Here is a 22,853-nt window from a genome sequence, read left to right on the forward strand (position 1 = left end):
AGTTCAGCGTCTAGGGGGAAACTTCATCCTACTCCGATGTGAAAACTGTGTTTGGTCTCCCAGGCTCCTACCCGAGGCTCTCTCTGAGTTTTAAGCTGAAGAGGAACATTGGCTACTTCATCCTACAGACCTACATGCCCTCGACCCTGATCACCATCCTATCCTGGGTCTCCTTCTGGATCAACTATGACGCGTCTGCGGCCAGAGTCGCTTTAGGTCGGTGTCTTTGGGTTATTCTACGGGTTGTCCATGTGGGGGGGGGTTTAGGACGGTGTCTTTGGGTTATTCTATGGGTTGTCCTTGTGGAGGGGTTCAATAAAGAGTCACGTCTGAATGTCTTTAGTAGCTTTGGGTTACCAGGTGTAGGCATGTGTTGTACTGCCTTCCAGGCAGGCAGAATGTGCCCCTTTACACAGCCGAGCAAATACTTCTAGTTATAGTTAGTCCCTCGACGGACAGTCCCCACGGCAGTGTGTACTTGCACACAGCCTCTTAGGTAGTGTATATTTACACACTTCCCTTCTTGGCAGAGTGTACCCTTACACAAAGCCCCCTAGGTAGAGTATACTTCAAATCAAATCAAATCAAATGTTATTAGTCACATACACATGGTTAGCAGATGTTAATGCGAGTGTAGCGAAATGCTTGTGCTTCTAGTTCCGACAATGCAGTAATAACCAACAAGTAATCTAACCTAACAATTCCACAACTACTACCTTATACACACACAAGTGTAAAGGGATAAAGAATATGTACATAAAGATATATGAATGAGTGGTGGTACAGAACGGCATAGGCAAGATGCAGTAGATGGTATAGAGTACGGTATATACATATGAGATGAGTACTGTAGGGTATGTAAACATAAAGTGGCATAGTTTAAAGTGGCTAGTGGTACATGTATTACATAAAGATGGCAAGATGCAGTAGATGATATAGAGTACAGTATATACATATGAGATGGGTAATGTAGGGTATGTAAACATTATATTAAGTGGCATTGTTTAAAGTGGCTAGTGGTACATTTTTACATAGTTTCCATCAATTCCCATTTTTAAAGTGGCTGGAGTTGAGTCAGTATGTTGGCAGCGGCCGCTAAATGTTAGTGGTGGCTGTTTAACAGTCTGATGGCCTTGAGATAGAAGCTGTTTTTCAGTCTCTCGGTCCCTGCTTTGATGCACCTGTACTGACCTCGCCTTCTGGATGATAGCGGGGTGAACAGGCAGTGGCTTGGGTGGTTGTTGTCCTTGATGATCTTTATGGCCTTCCTGTGACATCGGGTGGTGTAGGTGTCCGGGAGGGCAGGTAGTTTGCCCCCGGTGATGCGTTCTGCAGACCTCACTACCCTCTGGAGAGCCTTACGGTTGTGGGCGGAGCAGTTGCCGTACCAGGCGGTGATACAGCCCGACAGGATGCTCTCGATTGTGCATCTGTAGAAGTTTGTGAGTGCTTTTGGTGACAAGCCGAATTTCTTCAGCCTCCTGAGGTTGAAGAGGCGCTGCTGCGCCTTCTTCACGACGCTGTCTGTGTGGGTGGACCAATTCAGTTTGTCCGTGATGTGTACACAGAGGAACTTAAAACTTTCCACCTTCTCCACTACTGACCCGTCGATGTGGATAGGGGGGTGCTCCCTCTGCTGTTTCCTGAAGTCCACAATCATCTCCTTTGTTTTGTTGACGTTGAGTGTGAGGTTATTTTCCTGACACCACACTCCGAGGGCCCTCACCTCCTCCCTGTAGGCCGTCTCGTCGTTGTTGGTAATCAAGCCTACCACTGTAGTGTCATCCGCAAACTTGATGATTGAGTTGGAGGCGTGCATGGCCACGCAGTCGTGGGTGAACAGGGAGTACAGGAGAGGGCTCAGAACGCACCCTTGTGGGGCCCCAGTGTTGAGGATCAGCGGGGTGGAGATGTTGTTACCTACCCTCACCACCTGGGGGCGGCCCGTCAGGAAGTCCAGGACCCAGTTGCACAGGGCGGGGTCGAGACCCAGGGTCTCGATCTTGATGACGAGTTTGGAGGGTACTATGGTGTTAAATGCTGAGCTGTAATCGATGAACAGCATTCTCACATGGGTATTCCTCTTGTCCAGATGGGTTAGGGCAGTGTGCAGTGTGGTTGCGATTGCGTCGTCTGTGGACCTATTGGGTCGGTAAGCAAATTGGAGTGGGTCTAGGGTGTCCGGTAGGGTGGAGGTGATATGGTCCTTGACTAGTCTCTCAAAGCACTTCATGATGACGGAAGTGAGTGCTACGGGGCGGTAGTCGTTTAGCTCAGTTACCTTAGCTTTCTTGGGAACAGGAACAATGGTGGCCCTCTTGAAGCATGTGGGAACAGCAGACTGGGATAAGGATTGATTGAATATGTCCGTAAACACACCAGCCAGCTGGTCTGCGCATGCTCTGAGGACGCGGCTGGGAATGCCGTCTGGGCCTGCAGCCTTGCGAGGGTTAACACGTTTAAATGTTTTACTCACCTCGGCTGCAGTGAAGGAGAGCCCGCAGGTTTTGGTAGGGGGCCGTGTCAGTGGCACTGTATTGTCCTCAAAGCGGGCAAAAAAGTTGTTTAGCCTGTCTGGGAGCAAGACATCCTGGTCCGCGACGGGGCTGGTTTTCTTTTTGTAATCCGTGATTGACTGTAGACCCCGCCACATACCTCTTGTGTCTGAGCTGTTGAATTGCGACTCGATTTTGTCTCTGTACTGGGACTTAGCCTGTTTGATTGCCTTGCGGAGAGAATAGCTACACTGTTTATATTCGGTCATGCTTCCGGTCATCTTGCCCTGGTTAAAAGCAGTGGTTCGCGCTTTCAGTTTCACGCGAATGCTGCCGTCAATCCACGGTTTCTGGTTTGGGAATGTTTTAATCGTTGCTGTGGGTACGACATCGTCAATGCACTTCCTAATGAACTCGCTCACCGAATCAGCATATTCGTCAATATTGTTGTTGGACGCAATGCGGAACATATTCCAATCCGCGTGATCGAAGCAGTCTTGAAGCGTGGAATCAGATTGGTCGGACCAGCGTTGAATAGACCTGAGCGCGGGAGCTTGTTGTTTTAGTTTCTGTTTGTAGGCTGGAATCAACAAAATGGAGTCGTGGTCAGCTTTTCCAAAAGGGGGGCGGGGGAGGGCCTTATATGCGTCGCGGAAATTAGTATAACAATGATCTAGGGTTTTTCCAGCCCTGGTAGCACAATCGATATGCTGATAGAATTTAGGGAGTTTTGTTTTTAGATTAGCCTTGTTAAAATCCCCAGCTACGATGAATGCAGCCTCAAGGTGTGTGGTTTCCAGTTTACAAAGAGTCAGATAAAGTTCGTTCAGGGCCATCGATGTGTCTGCTTGGGGGGGAATATATACGGCTGTGATTATAATTGAAGAGAATTCTCTTGGTAGATAATGCGGTCGACATTTGATTGTGAGGAGTTCTAGATCAGGTGAACAGAATGACTTGAGTTCCTGTGTGTTGTTATGATGATCACACCACGTCTCGTTAATCATAAGGCATACCCCCCCGCCCCTCTTCTTACCAGAAAGATGTTTGTTTCTGTCGGCGCGATGCATGAAGAAACCAGCTGGCTGCACCGACTCCGTTAGCGTCTCTTGAGTTAGCCATGTTTCCGTGAAGCAGAGCACGTTGCAATCCCTGATGTCTCTCTGGAATGCTACCCGTGCTCGGATTTCATCAACCTTATTGTCAAGAGACTGGACATTGGCGAGTAGTATGCTAGGGAGTGGAGCGCGATGTGCCCGTCTCCGAAGCCTGACCAGGAGACCGCCTCGTTTGCCCCTTTTACGGCGTCGCACAGGGTCGCCGGCTGGGATCAGATCCATTGTATTGGGTGGAAGGCAAAACACTGGATCCGTTTCGGGAAAGTCATATTCCTGGTAGGAACGATGATGAGTTGACGTTAATCGTATATTCAGTAGTTCCTCCCGACTGTATGTAATGAAACCTAAGATTACCTGGGGTACCGATGTAAGAAATAACACATAAAAAAACAAAATACTGCATATTTTCCAAGGAACGCGAAGCGAGGCGGCCATCTCGTGTCGGCGCCGGAAGTCGCCGACACACACACACAGTCCCCTTAGGCAGAGTGTACACCAAGGTCATTTTAGTAAACTGAAACTGAAACTAAAAATAACAATAAATAATTTTAAAAACGATTTAGTAAACTGAAATTAAATATTTTACAAACCTGTTTGAAAAACTAAAACTATACTGAAAATATTATCTTGGACTCCAAAGCTAATTAAAATAAAACAAAAAAACATGTATTTTTTTGGGGGGGGGGGGGGCGGCAAAAATTGAATGGGGTTTTCAAGCTTTTTTCTAATTGGGTTTTCAAGCTTCTGAATTTGACTAGTGACATTGACTTTAATTTAAAGGTAGACTAAGTGAGATGGCATTGCATGTATCAACCAATGGTTGCGTGCCACGTCATTGATTGTGCAGTCGAGCACCAGATTGCTATAAGATGTCGGTCGTGTTTCTCTGCTCAGATTTTGACGCATGCCAGATTTTACAACGCCTGGATAAGTATTTTACCTATCAGCTAACCTCTTTATGGTATTGCAATCTGGTGCCCGACTGCACAGTCGATGACGTGGCGCGCAACCATTGGTTGATGCATGCAATGCCATCTCACTTAGTCTACCTTTAAATTACAAAGACCCAAACGGTTAACTAACCTCCAGACGAGCTTCAATGCCATACAACTCTCCTTCCGTGGCCTCCAACTGCTCTTAAACGCAAGTAAAACTAAATGCATGCTATTCAACTGATCACTGCCCGCACCTGCTCGCCCGTCCAGCATCACTACTCTGGACGGCTCTGACTTAGAATATGTGGACAACTACAAATACCTAGGTGTCTGGTTAGACTGTAAACTCTCTTTCCAGACTCACATTAAGCATCTCCAATCCAAAATTAAATATAGAATCGGCTTCCTATATCGCAACAAAGCATCCTTCACTCATGCTGCCAAACATATCCTCGTAAAACTGACCATCCTACCGATCCTCGACTTCGGTGATGTCATCTATAAAATAGCCTCCAACTCTCTACTCAAAAAACTGGACGCAGTCTATCACAGTGCCATCCGTTTTGTCACCAAAGCCCCATACACTACCCACCATTGCGACCAGTACGCTCTCGTTGGTTGGCCCTCGCTTCATACTCGTCGCCAAACCCACTGGCTACAGGTTATCTACAAGTCTCTGCTAGGTAAAGCCCCACCTTATCTCAGCTCACTGGTCACCATAGCAGCACCCACTTGTAGCACGCGCTCCAGCAGGTATATCTCACTGGTCACCCCCAAAGCCAATTCCTCCTTTGGTCGTCTTTCCTTCCAGTTCTCTGCTGCCAATGACTGGAACGAACTGCAAAAATCTCTGAAGCTGGAGACTCATATCTCCCTCACTAGCTTTAACTCCCTTATCTTATCTCATTTCCACTCACTGTATTTAGACTTCTTGTTTTCTTTTGTTCTACTGTATTATTGGCTGTATGTTTTGTTTATTCCATGTGTAACTCTGTGTTCTTGTATGTGTCGAATTGCTTTGCTTTATCTTGGCCAGGTCGCAGTTGCAAATGAGAACTTGTTCTCAACTAGCCTACCTGGTTAAATAAAGGTGAAAAAAAAATATTATAATAATAGCGAATTGAACAAATTGCAAATCAATCCCAGAACAAGTCCGAATTTATAATAATACGAATTGAACTTTAATTAAATGAGTTCACTCTTCACATGGGATGATTTCACTGAACAACAAAAGAAAGGGAATATTGAGTGATCCCCAATGATCCATCGCATCTCCCAAAAACATTTTCAACATACATCTGTAAAATGATAGTCTAGACACTAAAGCTTTGGTTGTCCCTCTCTCAGGCTTCCATGTCTTCTCCCTGGACCTCCTCAATGTCCACTCTGAGGCCTCATCTTGACTCATGACTCTGAGGCCTCATCTTCACTGTCACTTTCCAAACTTGTTCAGGATGGCTCGTTGTCAGGCTCAAAAAGCCTCAAATTTGCCCGGATGGCCACCAATTTTTCAACCCTTGTATTGGTCAGCCTGTTGCGTGCTTTGGTGTGTGTGTTCCCAAACAAGGACCAGTTGCGCTCTGAGGAGGCTGATGTTGGTGGGATTTGGAGGATGATGTAGGCAACAGGGTAAAGAGCCTCAGATCCATAAAGTCCCTTCCACCAGGTGGCTGATGAGATATGTTGGCACGACTGCCATATTGCATCTCCATCCCAAAACCCTTGCTTGGAAGTGTACATCGCCAGACTGCCAAGAACCTTGCCCTCATCCAGGCCAAGGTGGCGAGACACGGTAGTAATGACACCATAGTCCTTGTTGATCTCTGCACCAGACAGGATGCTCTTGCCAGCACACTTGGGGTCCAACATGTACACTGTGGCGTATATGGGCTTCAGGCAGAAGTCTTCACGCTTTTTGATGTATTTCAGAACTACAGTTTCCTCTGCTTGGAGCAACAATGAAGTGGGCAGGGCAGTACGGATGTATTCTCTTACATCTGCAAGCAGAGACTGAACATCAGACAGGATGGCATTGTCTCCCTCAATCAGTGCAATAGCTACTGCTACAGGTTTCAGGAGTTTCAGGCTGCTTACCACTCTCTCTCAAAATGCATCATCCAGGAGGATCCTCTTGATGGGGCTGTCCATATCGGCAGACTGTGATATGGCCATTTCTTGGAGATACTCCTTCCCCTCCATGAGACTGTCAAACAAGATGACAACACCACCCCAACAGGTGTTGCTGGGCAGCTTCAATGTGGTGCTCTTATTCTTCTCACTTTGCTTGGTGAGGTAGATTGCTGCTATAACTTGATGACCCTTCACATACCTAACCATTTCCTTGTCTCTCTTGTAGAGTGTATCCATTGTTTTCAGTGCCATGATGTCCTTGGAGAGCAGATTCAATGCATGAGCAGCACAGCCAATGGGTGTGATGTGAGGGTAGGACTCCTCCACTTTAGACCAAGCAGCCTTCATGTTCGCAGCATTGTCTGTCACCAGTGTAAATACCTTCTGTGGTCCAAGGTCATTGATGACTGCTTTCAGCTCATCTGCAATGTAGAGACCGGTGTGTCTGTTGTTCCTTGTGTATGTGCTCTTGTAGAATACTGTTTGAGGGGTGGAGATGATGTAGTTAATTATTCCTTGCCCACAAACATTCGACCACCCATCAGAGATGATTGCAATACAGTCTGTTTTCTCTATGATTTGCTTGACCTTCACTTGAACTCTGTTGAATTCCGCATCCAGCAAATGAGTAGATAAAGCATGTCTGGTTGGAGGGGTGTATGCTGGGTGAAGAACATTCAGAAATCTCTTCCAATACACATTGCCTGTGAGCATCAGCGGTGAACCAGTTGCATACACAACTCGAGCAAGACATTCATCAGCATTTCTCTGACTACGTTCCTCCATTGAGTCAAAAAAACATCTGATTCCAGGAGGACCATGAGCTGTTGCTATCGATAAGGTGTCTGATTCATAATTTTCACCTCGAATAGAAATTGAGGGATTTTTGTCAGAGGTTGCTTGTTGCGAGCGCTGAGGGAACTTTATGCACATGGCCAGATGATTCTGCATCTTTGTTGCATTCTTCACATATGATTTGGCACAGTATTTGCAAATGTACACAGCTTTTCCTTCTACATTAGCTGCAGTGAAATGTCTCCACACAACAGATAGTGCTTCTGGAATTTTCCTGTAAAGATTAGAGAAAATTTTTGAAAAAAAAAATACAATCCCATGTACAGATAAATAGTTAGATTAAACAACTCCTTTGTAAGATAAATGTTTTAAAATGGAACATGTATGGAATTAACACCTCAATTAGCAGGCTCAAGCAAGCTAAAACCCACATGGTAGCAAAAAATAACTAGCAGAAATTGTTAACAAGTTAGAAATGATTTAAACACACTTTGCTGTAGGCTACTATTTACTAGTTAATAAAAAAGTATGTATGTATAGAATATATTCACCCCACCCATATTGTAATCAAAATTTACCAGAAAGCATGTAGTCCTTGGCTCAGACAGTGTAGTAGTGTGGGCTCAATAGCACCTCATTAGTGTGCAAGATCTTGAGAATCAGCTGTACATGTGATGGAAGAATGCACTGTGCATGCAGAGGGTTGCAATTCCATTGAATTGGGGATAGTTTAACCAAAATATTCCACAAGACCTAGATATGCCTTGTGTATCCCACAAAAAAAGGTTCACTGTTATAGGCTAACCTTTTTGATGAACTTAAGCAAAATTCCCAGGAAGTTTCCGACCCTTTGCAACCCTACTTGTAGCGTCAGCTATGTTCTTTGTGTCAGTTGCCCTGTCTAGTTGTCCATTTTTTTCTATTTGGTTTTTACATTTTAATTTAAGCACTTTGCGATTATTCTGTACAATGAAAAGCGCTTTACAAATGTAATAAATTATTATTATTATTTGTATCGCCTTGTGCATTACTGCCCCACAGTGACATGAAGTGACCTCTCAAAAATCACAAAAACTATACAACACATACATGGCTCATAGTCTCCCAAGCATAGGTTGTTTTTTTGGCCCTAAAACTGAAATTAAATAATATACAACTAAATAGAAATGTTTTTGTAAAACTTGTCAATCAGATCTGAAAACGAACTGAAACTAAACTGAAATCATAAAACTAATAAAACGAATCTAAAAACACAAAACTATAATAACCTTGGTGTACACTTACACACAGCCCCCTAGGCAGAACTTGTACTTACACACAGCCCCCTAGGCAGTATGCATCCATGCACACGGACACAGTCTTAAGATAGACTGACACACACAGCCCCAAAGGCACAGTTAAGGGCTACCTATTCATCCTCCAAAGCACAGTGATTCTTTAGGTGCTTACTATCTCATCCAATATGGGTTTCCTTGCAGCCACGACATGGAGGTCAGAGATGAATCCTGAAATGCTCATTGTCATCAAGGTCGAGTGTACACACAAACACACACCCCTCAGCAGAGTGTGTCCTTGTGTCCTCACATGCATGGTTGCCCTACCCCTGAGGCAGTTTGTACCCTTACAAAACACACAGTGGACTAGCTACTGACTCATTGGTGTGCATCAGTGATATAACCTGAGTTTAAGGTGAGAGCTGAAATGTACCAAAGCAAAGAAGCAGAGAACGTTATCTGTGGAACAACTAAAGAATCAGTAAAGAACATTTTGAGGCATTATAAGGGGGCGTTACCGTAGCTAGCGAAGAAACGGTTGCTAACTAACTAACTGTAAAAGTGTAAATATTCTTTTTCTTTTTTAAATAAATTTTATCCCCTTTTCTCCCCAATTTTTCGTGGTATCCAATCGCTAGTAATTACAATCTTGTCTCATCGCTACAACTCCCGTACGGGCTCGGGAGAGACGAAGGTCGAAAGCCGTGCGTCCTCCGAAGCACAACCCAACCAAGCCGCACTGCTTCTTAACACAGCGCGCCTCCAACCCGGAAGCCAGCCGCACCAATGTGTCGGAGGAAACCCTGTGCACCTGGCCCACTTGGTTAGCGCGCACTGCGCCCGGCCCGCCACAGGAGTCGCTGGAGCGCGATGAGACAAGGATATCCCTACCGGCCAAACCCTCCCTAACCCGGGCAACGCTAGGCCAATTGTGCGTCGCCCCACGGACCCCCCAGTCGCGGCCGGCTGCAACAGAGCCTGGGCGCGAACCCAGAGACTCTGGTGGCGCAGCTAGCACTGCGATGCAGTGCCCTAGACCACTGCGCCACCCGGGAGGCAAAGTGTAAATATTTCACGCCACAATTATTAAGCTAGCTAGAGCTACTGATGCTCCTATATTTTTTAGCTAAATACCATAACGCTGCTTCCGGTCTTTGTTCCTGCCTACAAAAAGGGTGGCTCCAGTTTTGTTAACATTTTGCTGTTTGTGAAGAATCAACTTTCACAGGTTATTGGGTTTAAATAAAACACATACAGCATACACAGATACTGCATTTGCTTTGATTGGTAAGTGGTTGCATTTTCCAAGTATTTCACACTCTTCTGTCAGCTTGTCTACTGTTTATAGTGTGCATACTGGCAGGATTACTGTTATCAATATGATGACACGCTTGGGGGTGTGCTTTACCCAATGATGCATAGTAAACCCCAGATGCATATATAAAATCCATGGATATACTTTTGTGTGTGATATATACAGTGGGGAGAACAAGTATTTGATACACTGCCGATTTTGCAGGTTTTCCTACTTACAAAGCATGTAGAGGTCTGTAATTTTTATCATAGTTACACTTCAAATGTGAGAGACGGAATCTAAAACAAAAATCCAGAAAATCACATTGTATGATTTTTAAGTAATTAATTTGTATTTTATTGCATGACATAAGTATTTGATACATCAGAAAAGCAGAACTTAATATTTGGTACAGAAACCTTTGTTTGCAATTACAGAGATCAGACGTTTCCTGTAGTTCTTGACCGGTTTGCACACACTGCAGCAGGGATTTTGGCCCACTCCTCCATACAGACCTTCTCCAGATCCTTCAGGTTTCGGGTCTGTCGCTGGGCAATACGGACTTTCAGCTCCCTCCAAAGATTTTCTATTGGGTTAAGGTCTGGAGACTGGCTAGGCCACTCCAGGACCTTGAGATGCTTCTTACGGAGCCACTCCTTAGTTGCCCTGGCTGTGTGTTTCGGGTCGTTGTCATGCTGGAAGACCCAGCCACGACACATCTTCAATGCTCTTACTGAGGGAAGGAGGTTGTTGGCCAAGATCTCGCGATACATGGCCCCATCCATCCTCCCGTCAATACGGTGCAGTCGTCCTGTCTCCTTTGCAGAAAACCATCCCCAAAGAATGATGTTTCCACCTCCATGCTTCACAGTTGGGATGGTGTTCTTGGGGTTGTACTCATCCTTCTTCTTCCTCCAAACACGGCGAGTGGAGTTTAGACTATTTTTGTCTCATCAGACCACATGACCTTCTCCCATTCCTCCTCTGGATCATCCAGATGGTCATTGGCAAACTTCAGACGGGCCTGGACATGCGCTGGCTTGAGCAGGGGTACCTTGCGTGCGCTGCAGGATTTTAATCCATGACGGCGTAGTGTGTTACTAATGGTTTTCTTTGAGACTGTGGTCCCAGCTCTCTTCAGATCATTGACCAGGTCCTGCCGTGTAGTTCTGGGCTGATCCCTCACCTTCCTCATGATCATTGATGCCCCACAAGGTGAGATCTTGCATGGAGCCCCAGACCGAGGGTGATTGACCGTCATCTTGAACTTCTTCCATTTTCTAATAATTGCGCCAACAGTTGTTGCCTTCTCACCAAGCTGCTTGCCTATTGTCCTGTAGCCCATTCCAGCCTTGTGAAGGTCTACAATTTTATCCCTGATGTCCTTACACAGCTCTCTGGTCTTGGCCATTGTGGAGAGGTTGGAGTCTGTTTGATTGAGTGTGTGGACAGGTGTCTTTTATACAGGTAACGAGTTCAAACAGGTGCAGTTAATACAGGTAATGAGTGGAGAACAGGAGGGCTTCTTAAAGAAAAACTAACAGGTCTGTGAGAGCCGGAATTCTTACTGGTTGGTAGGTGATCAAATACTTATGTCATGCAATAAAATGCAAATTAATTACTTAAAAATCATACAATGTGATTTTCTGGATTTTTGTTTTAGATTCCGTCTCTCACAGTTGAAGTGTACCTATGATAAAAATGACAGACCTCTACATACTTTGTAAGTAGGAAAACCTGCAAAATCGGCAGTGTATCAAATACTTGTTCTCCCCACTGTATATGTATGTACAGTTGAAGTCGGAAGTTTACATACACTTAGGTTGGAGTCGTTAAAACTCGTTTTTCAACCACTCCACAAATTTCTTGTTAACAAACTATAGTTTTGGCAAGTCGGTTAGGACATCTACTTTGTGCATGACACAAGTCATTTTTCCAGCAATTGTTTACAGACAGATTACTTCACTTATAATTCACTGTATCACAATTCCAGTGGGTCAGACGTTTACATACACTAAGTTGACTGTGCCTTTAAACAGCTTGGAAAATTCCAGAAAATTATGTCATGGCTTTAGAAGCTTTTGATAGGCTAATTGACATAATTTGAGTCAATTGGAGGTGTACCTGTGGATGTATTTCAAGGCATACCTTCAAACGCAGTGCCTCTTTGCTTGACATCATGGGAAAATCAAAAGAAATCAGCCAAGACCTCGGAAAAATTATTGTAGATCTCCACAAGTCTGGATCATCCTTGGGAGCAATTTCCAAATGCCTGAAGGTACCACGTTCATCTGTACAAACAGTAGTACGCAAATATAAACACCATGAGACCACGCAGCCGTCATACCGCTCAGGAAGGAGACACGTTCTGTCTCCTAGAGATTAATGTACTCTGGTGCCAAAAGTGCAAATCAATCCCAGAACAACAGCAAAGGACCTTGTGAAGATGCTGGAGGAAACAGGTACAAAAGTATCTATATCCACAGTAAATCGAGTCCTATATCGACACAACCTGAAAGGCCGCTCAGCAAGGAAGAAGCCACTGCTCCAAAACCGCCATAAAAAAGCCAGACCGTGGTTTGCAACTGCACATGGGGACAAAGATCGTACTTTTTGGAGAAATGTCCTCTGGTCTGATGAAACAAAAATAGAACTGTTTGGCCATAATGACAATCGTTATGATTGGAGGAAAAAGAGGGAGGCTTGCAAGCCGAAGAACACCATCCCAACCGTGAAGCATGGGGGTGGCAGCATCATGTTGTGGGGGTGCTTTGCTGCAGGAGGGACTGGTGCACTTCACAAAATAGATGGCATCATGAGGTAGGAAAATTATGTGGATATATTGAAGCAACATCTCAAGACATCAGTCAGGAAGTTAAAGCTTGGTCGCAAATGGGTGTTCCAAATGGACAATGACCCCAAGCATACTTCCAAAGTTGTGGCAAAATGGCTTAAGGACAACAAAGTCAAGGTATTGGAGTGGCCATCACAAAGCCCTGACCTCAATCCCATTGAAAACTTGTGGGCATAACTGAAAAAGCGTGTGCGAGCAAGGAGGCCTACAAACCTGACTCAGTTACACCAGCTCTGTCAGGAGAAATGGGCCAAAATTCACCCAACTTATTGTGGGAAGCTTGTGGAAGGCTACCCAAAACGTTTGACCCAAGTTAAACAATTTAAAGGCAATGCTACCAAATACTAATTGAGTGTATGTAAACTTCTGACCCACTGGGAATGTGATGAAAGAAATAAAAGCTGAAATAAATAATTCTCTCTACTATTATTCTGACATTTCATCTTCTTAAAATAAAGTGGTGATCCTAACTGACCTACGACAGGGAATTTGTACTAGGATTAAATGTCAGGAATTGTGAAAAACTGAGTTTAAATGTATTTGGCTAAGGTGTATGTAAACTTCCGACTTCAACTGTATGTATGTATATATATATATATATATATTTGTATATATGTATGTATGTGTATATATGTGTATGTATTTGTATATATATGTGTGTGTGTGTGTGTATATATATATGTGTGTGTGTATATATATGTGTGTGTGTATATATGTGTATATATATGTGTATATGTATTTGTGTGTGTATATATATGTGTGTGTGTGTGTGTGTGTGTGTGTGTGTGTGTGTGTGTGTGTGTGTGTGTGTGTGTGTGTGTGTGTGTGTGTATGTATGTATGTATGTATGTATGTATGTATGTATGTATATATATATATGTGTGTGTATATATATATATGTGTATATATATACAGTGGGGAGAACAAGTATTTGATACACTGCCGATTTTGCAGGTTTTCCTACTTACAAAGCATGTAGAGGTCTGTAATTTGTATCATAGGTACACTTCAACTGTGAGAGACAGAATCTAAAACAGAAATCCAGAAAATCACATTGTATGATTTGTAAGTAATTAATTTGCATTTTATTGCATGACATAAGTATTTGATACATCAGAAAAGCAGAACTTAATATTTGGTACAGAAACCTTTGTTTGCAATTACAGAGATCATACGTTTCCTGTAGTTCTTGACCAGGTTTGCACACACTGCAGCAGGGATTTTGGCCCACTCCTCCATACAGACCTTCTCCAGATCCTTCAGGTTTCGGGGCTGTCGCTGGGCAATACGGACTTTCAGCTCCCTCCAAAGATTTTCTATTGGGTTCAGGTCTGGAGACTGGCTAGGCCACTCCAGGACCTTGAGATGCTTCTTACGGAGCCACTCCTTAGTTGCCCCGGCTGTGTCTTTCAGGTCGTTGTCATGCTGGAAGACCCAGCCACGACCCATCTTCAATGCTCTTACTGAGGGAAGGAGGTTGTTGGCCAAGATCTCGTGATACATGGCCCCATCCATCCTCCCCTCAATACGGTGCAGTCATCCTGTCCCCTTTGCAGAAAAGCATCCCCAAAAAATGATGTTTACACCTCCATGCTTCACGGTTGGGATGGTGTTCTTGGGGTTGTACTCATCCTTCTTCTTCCTCCAAACATGGCGAGTGGAGTTTAGACCAAAAAGCTCTATTTTTGTCTCATCAGACCACATGACCTTCTCCCATTCCTCCTCTGGATCATCCAGATGGTCATTGGCAAACTTCAGACGGGCCTGGACATGCGCTGGCTTGAGCAGGGGGACCTTGCGTGCGCTGCAGGATTTTAATCCATGACGGCGTAGTGTGTTACTAATGGTTTTCTTTGAGACTGTGGTCCCAGCTCTCTTCAGGTCATTGACCAGGTACTGCCGTGTAGTTCTGGGCTGATCCCTCACCTTCCTCATGATCATTGATGCCCCATGAGGTGAGATCTTGCATGGAGCCCCAGGCCGAGGGTGATTGACCGTCATCTTGAACTTCTTCCATTTTCTAATAATTGCGCCAACAGTTGTTGCCTTCTCACCAAGCTGCTTGCCTATTGTCCTGTAGCCCATCCCAGCCTTGTGCAGGTCTACAATTGTATCCCTGATGTCCTTACACAGCTCTCTGGTCTTGGCCATTGTGGAGAGGTTGGAGTCTGTTTGATTGAGTGTGTGGACAGGTGTCTTTTATACAGGTAACAAGTTCAAACAGGTGCAGTTAATACAGGTAATGAGTGGAGAACAGGAGGGCTTCTTAAAGAAAACCTAACAGGTCTGTGAGAGCCGGAATTCTTACTGGTTGGTAGGTGATCAAATACTTATGTCATGCAATAAAATGCAAATTAATTACTTAAAAATCATACAATGTAATTTTCTGGATTTTTGTTTTAGATTCCGTCTCTCACTGTTGAAGTGTACCTATGATAAAAATTACAGACCTCTACATGCTTTGTAAGTAGGAAAACCTGCAAAATCGGCAGTGTATCAAATACTTGTTCTCCCCACTGTATGTGTCTGTTTGTGTGTGATATATTTATATATATGTGCACACCCTTTCAAATGAGTGGATATAGCTATTTCAGCTACACCCGTTGCTGACAGGTGTATAAAACCGATTAACACAGTAATCTCCATGTACAAACATTGGCAGTAGAATGGCCTTACTGAAGAGCTCAGTGACTTTCAATGTGGCACTGTCTTAGGAAGCCACCTTTCCAACAAGACAGTTTGTCAACTTTCTGCCCTGCTAGAGCTGCCCCGTTCAAATGTAAGTGCTGTTATTGTGAAGTGGAAACGTCTAGGTGCAACAACGGCTCAGCCGCGAAGTGGTAGGCCACACAGGCTCACAGAACGGGACCACCGAGTCCTGAAGCACACAACGCTTGAAAATCGTCTGTCCTCGGTTACAACACTCACTACCGAGTTCCAAACTGCCTCTGGAACCAATGTTAGCACAATAACTGTTCGTCAGGAGCTTCATGAAATGGGTTTCCATGGCCAAGCAGCCGCACACAAGCCTAAGATCACCACGCGCAATGCCAAGTGTCGGCTGGAGTGGTGTAAAGCTCGCCGCCATTGGACTCTGGAGCAGTGGAAACACATTCTCTGGAGTAATGAATCACGCTTCACCATCTGGCAGTCTGACAGACTAATCTGGGTTTGACGGATGCCAGAAGAACGCTACCAAATTAGACTGTAAAGTTTGGTGGTGGAGGAATAATGGTCTGGGGCTGTTTTTCATGGTTCGGGCTAGGCCCCTTAGTTCCGGTGAAGGGAAATCTTAACGGATAACGCTACCTGCCCGAATGCATAGGGGCAACTGTAAAGTTTGTGGACAAGGAATAATGGTCTGGGGCTGTTTTTCATGTGAAGGGAAATCTTAACGCTACAGCATACAATGACATTCTAGACGATTCTGTGCTTCCAACTTTATCGTAACAGTTTGGGGAAGGCCCTTTCCTGTTTCAGTATGACAATGCCCCAGTGCACAAAGCGAGGTCCATACAGAAATGGTTTGTCGAGATCGATGTGGAAGAACTTGACTGGCCTGCACAGAGCCCGGAACACAACTCCATCGAACACCTTTATGGTGAATTGGAATGCCGACTGCAAGCCAAGCCTAATCACCCAACATCAGTGCCCGACCTCACTAATGCTCTTGTGGCTGAATGGAAGCAAGTCCCCGCAGCGATGTTTCAACATCTAGTGGAATGCCTTCCCATAAGAGTGGAGGCTGTTATAGCAGCAAAGAGGGGACCAACTCCATATTAATGCCCATGATTTTTGAAGGAGATGTTGGACAAGCAGATGTCCACATACTTTTGGTCATGTAGTGTACCTGCAAAAATGTGGCATTTTGTCCATTAAGTATATAATGTGGAACTGATTGTGCATGGCTGATTATAATATGAGTTTGTTTCTTACTTTACATGTTACTCTTACATGAGTCCCACGCCTAAGTGAGTAATATACATAATTGTATACAGTTCATAGATGTAGCCTACATGGGTGTAGATAGTTCTGTAAACCAAAGTCTAACAAACCTATTAGTCTTATATACTGATGATGTTATTTTGATCTAACAGTTTTGTGTAGACCAAACATTGTATGTATAGACTAAAACAATGCCCAAACGAACAGTGATCTTCCATCTTGTGATCCCAGTTCACATATCTAATGCAGTAACGCAGGGCACATTTTTACATCCATCTGTTTGTATGAAGTGAGCAGTTGTGAGATGAGGTGAAGTGTATGAGCAGTGAGTGATTGGAATGGCTGTGTGCTGAGCCATGTTGAGTTGGGTCAGCTTGTTCTTGTTAACTCCCAAGAGTCTGTGTCACAGTGAATGTAGCATTGTGGCTGAGTGACAACTTCACACCAAGGCACTATCTAGTTGTGCATTGCTCTTCTGAGAACTGTCTCACTTGAATACAATATAACACTGTTCTGGATCTATGCTTGTCCAGTGTTTTCACCTGGAGCTCAGAGGTGTCATGCATGTGACGGGCACTGATGGCAACTGTCATTTGGCATTTTCACAGGTAAATGTAAATAAGGTATGTATCAGGTCAACGTAGGTAACATATTGGTATGCACTACCTTCAGACCGAAGAAATTGTTTTTTTCCTCTTGTTCCCACACCTTGGTTTAATACAATAATATGAGTGGTATATTAGCATTCTGACCTTGTACCCCATACAGAAATCCATGCATTTAGAATGCAGCTTTGGACTGGATTGAATTATCGAGATCATCAAGTCATGTAGAGGGCTTTTCCACATCCTTGTTTCTATGATACCCAGAAGTCTCCCATTTCTTAGAGCACGTGTCTTGAAAGACAAAAGCCTGCGCACCCTGTATATGAGCTTAAGATCCCTCATCTAAACCCTAAACTAACCATGACCCTGAGTCTTTCCTTCCTTTCCCTTCCTCCCCCAGGCATAACCACTGTGCTGACCATGACCACCATCAACACCCACTTGAGAGAGACTTTACCCAAAATCCCCTACGTCAAGGCTATAGACATCTACCTGATGGGCTGCTTCGTGTTTGTCTTCCTCGCCCTGCTGGAGTACGCCTTTGTCAACTACATCTTCTTCGGACGGGGGCCTCACTTGCAGAAAAAGGTGGCAGAGAAAGCAGCTCAAACCAATAACGAAAATAAGAGCCGATTGGAGAGTAACAAAGTGCAGGTAGGAGTGGGGGGTCTCGCGTTTCGTATTCAAAGTCTCTGGCATATGAAAATCAACAAAAAAGACAAGAGTTGGCATTATGGGCTTAAATGTTTTCCAAACTTCAAATGATCAAAGCTCATGGTCTGTTGTGTTCTGTAATATATTGTGACCTCACTTCCTTGTCCCATCTCCCTCCCCAGGTGGACGCCCACGGCAATATCCTCCTGACCAATCTGGAGATCCGTAACGAGATGGGCGGGATGGGTGGCATGGCCGGGATGACCGGGGCTGAAATGATAGGGGCTCTCAACGACCCGCGGGCTACCATGTTCTCCTACGACAGCGCCAGCATACAGTACCGTAAGCCCATGGCCAGCCGAGACCTGTACGGTCGACCAGCCCTCGACCGGCCAGTCGGCCACAAGAAGAGTCGTTTGAGGAGGAGGGCATCGCAGCTCAAAGTCAAGATCCCTGACCTGACGGACGTCAACGCCATAGACAAGTGGTCCCGTGTCATCTTCCCTATCGCCTTCACCTTCTTCAACCTGGTCTACTGGCTGTACTACGTCCACTAGGGTGCGTGGCTATTCCCGCTAGAGGTTTGTTTAGCTAGCTAGGTTCTTGTACAGCAAGGGTAAAAGAGAGGGGAGTTAATTTCAGCCCCGTTTGTATGACTTCTGTTTGAGGAATGCGAGGTGAAGCGGATGTCTTTTCAATGTAAATACAATTTATTATATGATATAAATATATATATATATATAAAAAGAGAAGTATAATTTAATAAATTCTCTCACCTTTTTGCTGTATTTATCCGTACAAAATAGAAATAGTGAAAATTAGTACAGAATTAAGAGGCGGTGAAAGTGTTCACCTGCATTTGTAAGTCTGAACTTTGTGCCAAAAATGGACTTTGGTGACTTCGTTGTTACTCTTAGGCTGCAACTGCATTTTATTTGTTAGGAAATCCTGTTCTCACCTTATTTCCTCTCAGCCTCTGCATGTGGACCGTAACACAACTTTTATTTGCTTCTAAAGAGAAAAAAAAACATTGCAAAAACTGTGGGTAAAAACAAATACATTTTTCTCTTAGTTAAACCCTATCTTGTTATTGAAGCAAATCCTTGCTGAGTAAAACTTCATCTTGTGGTTTAGGAAGTCCTTGTTTGGTTGAACTCATCTCTGTGAATAAGGTAGTTCTCATTTGTTTTAAATATGAATAAGTTCATCCTCAATTAAGTATTTACTCTTCCTCCCATGATTAAGGCAGTTCTCATTGTGTTGAGTCCACACCTTGTGACTAAGGCGGTGTTCAGTGAGTTGAAGAACATGCTACCTCGCATGTTCTTAATGTGTGACATGATTTTGTTGGTTAATGCTAGATGCATGTGTGCTTACCGGCTTTTTGCACTGTAAAACAAAGCCCGTTTTCTTTCCTTTGTATGAAACCTTAGCAAAGGCTCCATAGTTGAGCCTACCTGTATTATAAATCATTCTACTGTATGCTTTTGAACAATCATTGCATTTAGGGTAAGTACAGGACAGAAGTGAATTGGAAATCAACTAATCTTAAAAATCTAAATTTGTTCAAATTTGTATCAATTCTCACAGCGTCTGTGAGCATGTAAAATGTAATTTTCTTTAAAAGAAATCAGGTAAAGAATGACTTATGATGTCACCATGCTTTCGAAACCACATCAAAATGCGCAAGCCCTGATAATACATGCTGTAGATGGTTGAGCCAAGTGCAGCCAACACAAAATCTCTGTTCAAATACACAGTACTGTACAGCGTATTTGCACATAGTATAGTAACCTATAGTGCAGCTCGGCTATTCAAAAAGTTATATGTTAAATGGCAAACACAAGTACATATACTAACATTAACATTATACTAAATTATCTCCACTCATAAACACCTTGGCCTCTGTGAAAACTGTTCCAGCATCAGAAAAACTGACATAGCATAAAATGGGATATTCTACAGCTATAAGATTTGGCATGGAAATCCATTGGCCTCATTGCTTTGGTGCATAAAAAGAACAGGAGCGGTGCGCTGAGGTTATATATTTATTTGGATTTCAATGAATTTGTTCACTCCCCTGTAATTATACTCAAGCCTGATGACCAATTGTATGAACCTGAACAATTCCCTGTAATTCTCACTTGATTCATTGCTGGTTTCATTGCTATTGTAGAAAAAGCTGTGCCAGAATGGGTACTATATCAGTTCAACAAAACAAATAAGATAAGTAGTTATAGCCTTGTAACGGTGTAATTTGGTAGCATTAAAGGGCAGCAATTAGTGTCACAATAGATGCATTTAGTAAGCTTATAAAGTATGCTATGTGGCTGTAAATTAAATTAGATTAGGTTGGACTCTATTACATCCTTTGGAACCTTACAATTTGGATGATGGGGAAAAAGCTAAACTGGCCTCGGCAGCATTCTAAGCAATCCTAACTTTTATTTACTCAATGATAATATCATGCAGTTCTCTCTGTTTGGCAGGCCATGTTACATTCAGATCTGGCCAGTCAATGTCTACGGCTCTCAGATGATGACAATTTATCACATTTGAAACTAAAATATCTTCATTTTTCTGAATAAACAATGGTAGTGTTTCTTTCCCTTTACATTATAACAGGGTACTTTACCATGGCTAAAATGCTTTTGCTCATGACTATTGCTTTGCTATCACAATGGCCAGTGACTATTTTGATGTAACTACTTTATTATTATAATAATGAGTGGATTCCAAGTAGACGTGTGAACTGCTTGTGTTATCAGGGCTTACAAAAAAAGCTAAACCAGATAGGCTTCTACAGGACACAATAAGTAGCAGTGTGCTCTCTCCTCATGGCTGAATATTGTGCCTTTAACAAGAATCTCAATATTTTCACAGGGTTTAACTTAACTTATAACTAGTGTGTAGAATTTAAAAGAAAGAACTTGTACTTTTTTTAGAGAAGATGAAGAAATGAAACTGTGGTCAACTACACTGAGACTGACTTTTATGATGCTCTAAATACATATTCAAAGTAGATAGTGGTCAGACATTCCAGCATTTATGATGACAATCTGTAAATTCAATGCAGAAAATGTCCTGCAAGTTTGGTTCTGTTGCTGTTACTGTCGTTGTTTTCAGGTGGAATGGAATTCTATGGACTGGTGAAAGAAAATATTGTCTTTCCACTCAGCAAAGACTCGCTTAACAGATAGGACATGTTTTCTTTGGACGGCCATAGCAAAATGGAAGCCTTAACAACAGGCTTCCCTCAAGCTTCCAAGGGATAAGGAAATGTACTAAACTCTATTGTGTAAAATTACTGTAAAAATAATTCTGATGCTCTATATGTGCTCTCATGTGTAAAGGAGAGTGTGTGTTTCTGAGAGAGTGTGTGTTTGAGTGCGCTAGAGTGTTTGTACTGCAAGCATGTGTTTTTCTGCTTGGTAACGTGTACAAGCAAGCATTTGCAACTGGGAATGTGTGTGCAAGTATGTTTGTGTCTGCGTGTGAGAGAACATCTTTGTACAAATCCTTTGTTTGACATTGTAAGGACTTTGATCAAAATAGAATTCAAATAAAATAACTGACATCTCACCAACCCAATAAAAGACTGAGCTTCACTCTCATTTAACAATATTAACTGCAAAAGTGGCTAAGTTTGTCTGCGATATAGTGCTGTTTGCTAAACTGTATCTTCAATTCAGTGCTAAAACTTGAAACCTGGGAGACATAACTTGAACTTCCACTGGTATACACCCATTCTGTACTGGCATATTTAGAAGTACATTTTTATTATCCTCTGATATACACCCATTCTGTACTGGCATATTTAGAAGTACATTTTTATTATCCTCAAGTGATCTAAGATAAAAACTCAAGCTACTGAGCAAAGAGGAATCAGTCTCTCCAGGATTCTGCGATGACAATTATTTTTGCAAAATCAACAATTCCCTGCATATTATGCGAGGGCTTGCAAATTTGACCAATCACCGAACAATTTCTGCATAAAACAGTCAAATCATTGCAGTATTATTGCATGAAACTGACTCATCACCTCAGTACAAAAAAAGAAGGCTCACACTTTCAACCAATCACCGCATAATATGGTTAAATGAAGCGACACGTCAACAAAACTTTTCCCTTGTCAGCACATTTTGGCGACAAATTGGACAAAATCACTGCATATTGCCATGCTAAATTGCAGAATTGCTGCAGCAAAATAACGCATATTTGTCTGCAAATATCACAAAAACTTCCTGCGGAATCATACAAAGACGGAGTAATGACAGACCAGTTAGTAGGGCCATGCACTGTAGTGCCACTCATTAAAAATCAGACAGGCTGCCATCTAATCTACTGTAGGGGCACGGCTATGACACAAACGTCACCTTGTGATAACGATCCACAGTTACTCAGAGTTTTGGATTTAATTGCCTTTATTACACAAAGTGGGCAGTGTGTGTGTGTCCGAAACCATGTGACAATTTTGGGATGGGTCTTCAAAATAAAGCCTTCGGACATTTTGACCTTATTGCATTGAGGGGGAAAAAAAGTGATTTGTTTTTATGGCCTGTGTAACATATCAGCGCGGTTCAGTTTGCATGGTTACCATGACCTATTAGGACAGCCTCATGAGGACAATGACGACATAAGCTGCGCGATGATCAAATCACAAGCAACATTTGGCAGGCTGTCAGGACACTTCTATTAAACAAGCTTTAGGTCAGCGACGTTCTGGTTTTTGCTCTAACACTACACTGCTGATT

At 43.3% G+C, this 22,853-nt stretch overlaps 1 protein-coding gene across 2 annotated transcripts in view; it reads left to right on the plus strand.

Moving 5' to 3' along the window:
- gabrb1 (gamma-aminobutyric acid type A receptor subunit beta1) overlaps positions 1–21,723 on the plus strand; it is a 67,329-nt gene extending 45,606 nt beyond the window's left edge. The window contains exons 7-9 of one of the 2 annotated variants that reach the window (XM_071382638.1): positions 64–216; positions 17,846–18,099; positions 18,282–21,723. In XM_071382638.1, the coding sequence (XP_071238739.1) occupies positions 64–216; positions 17,846–18,099; positions 18,282–18,656 (782 nt within the window). In that variant the 3' untranslated portion in view covers positions 18,657–21,723. The remainder of the gene's footprint in view (positions 1–63; positions 217–17,845; positions 18,100–18,281) is intronic. The other variant, XM_071382639.1, reaches the window with a different exon arrangement.
- The last annotated feature ends 1,130 nt before the right edge of the window (positions 21,724–22,853 follow it).

The sequence above is a fragment of the Salvelinus alpinus genome, chromosome 34 (assembly GCF_045679555.1).
Source record: "Salvelinus alpinus chromosome 34, SLU_Salpinus.1, whole genome shotgun sequence".
Classification (NCBI taxonomy): Eukaryota; Metazoa; Chordata; class Actinopteri; order Salmoniformes; family Salmonidae; genus Salvelinus; species Salvelinus alpinus.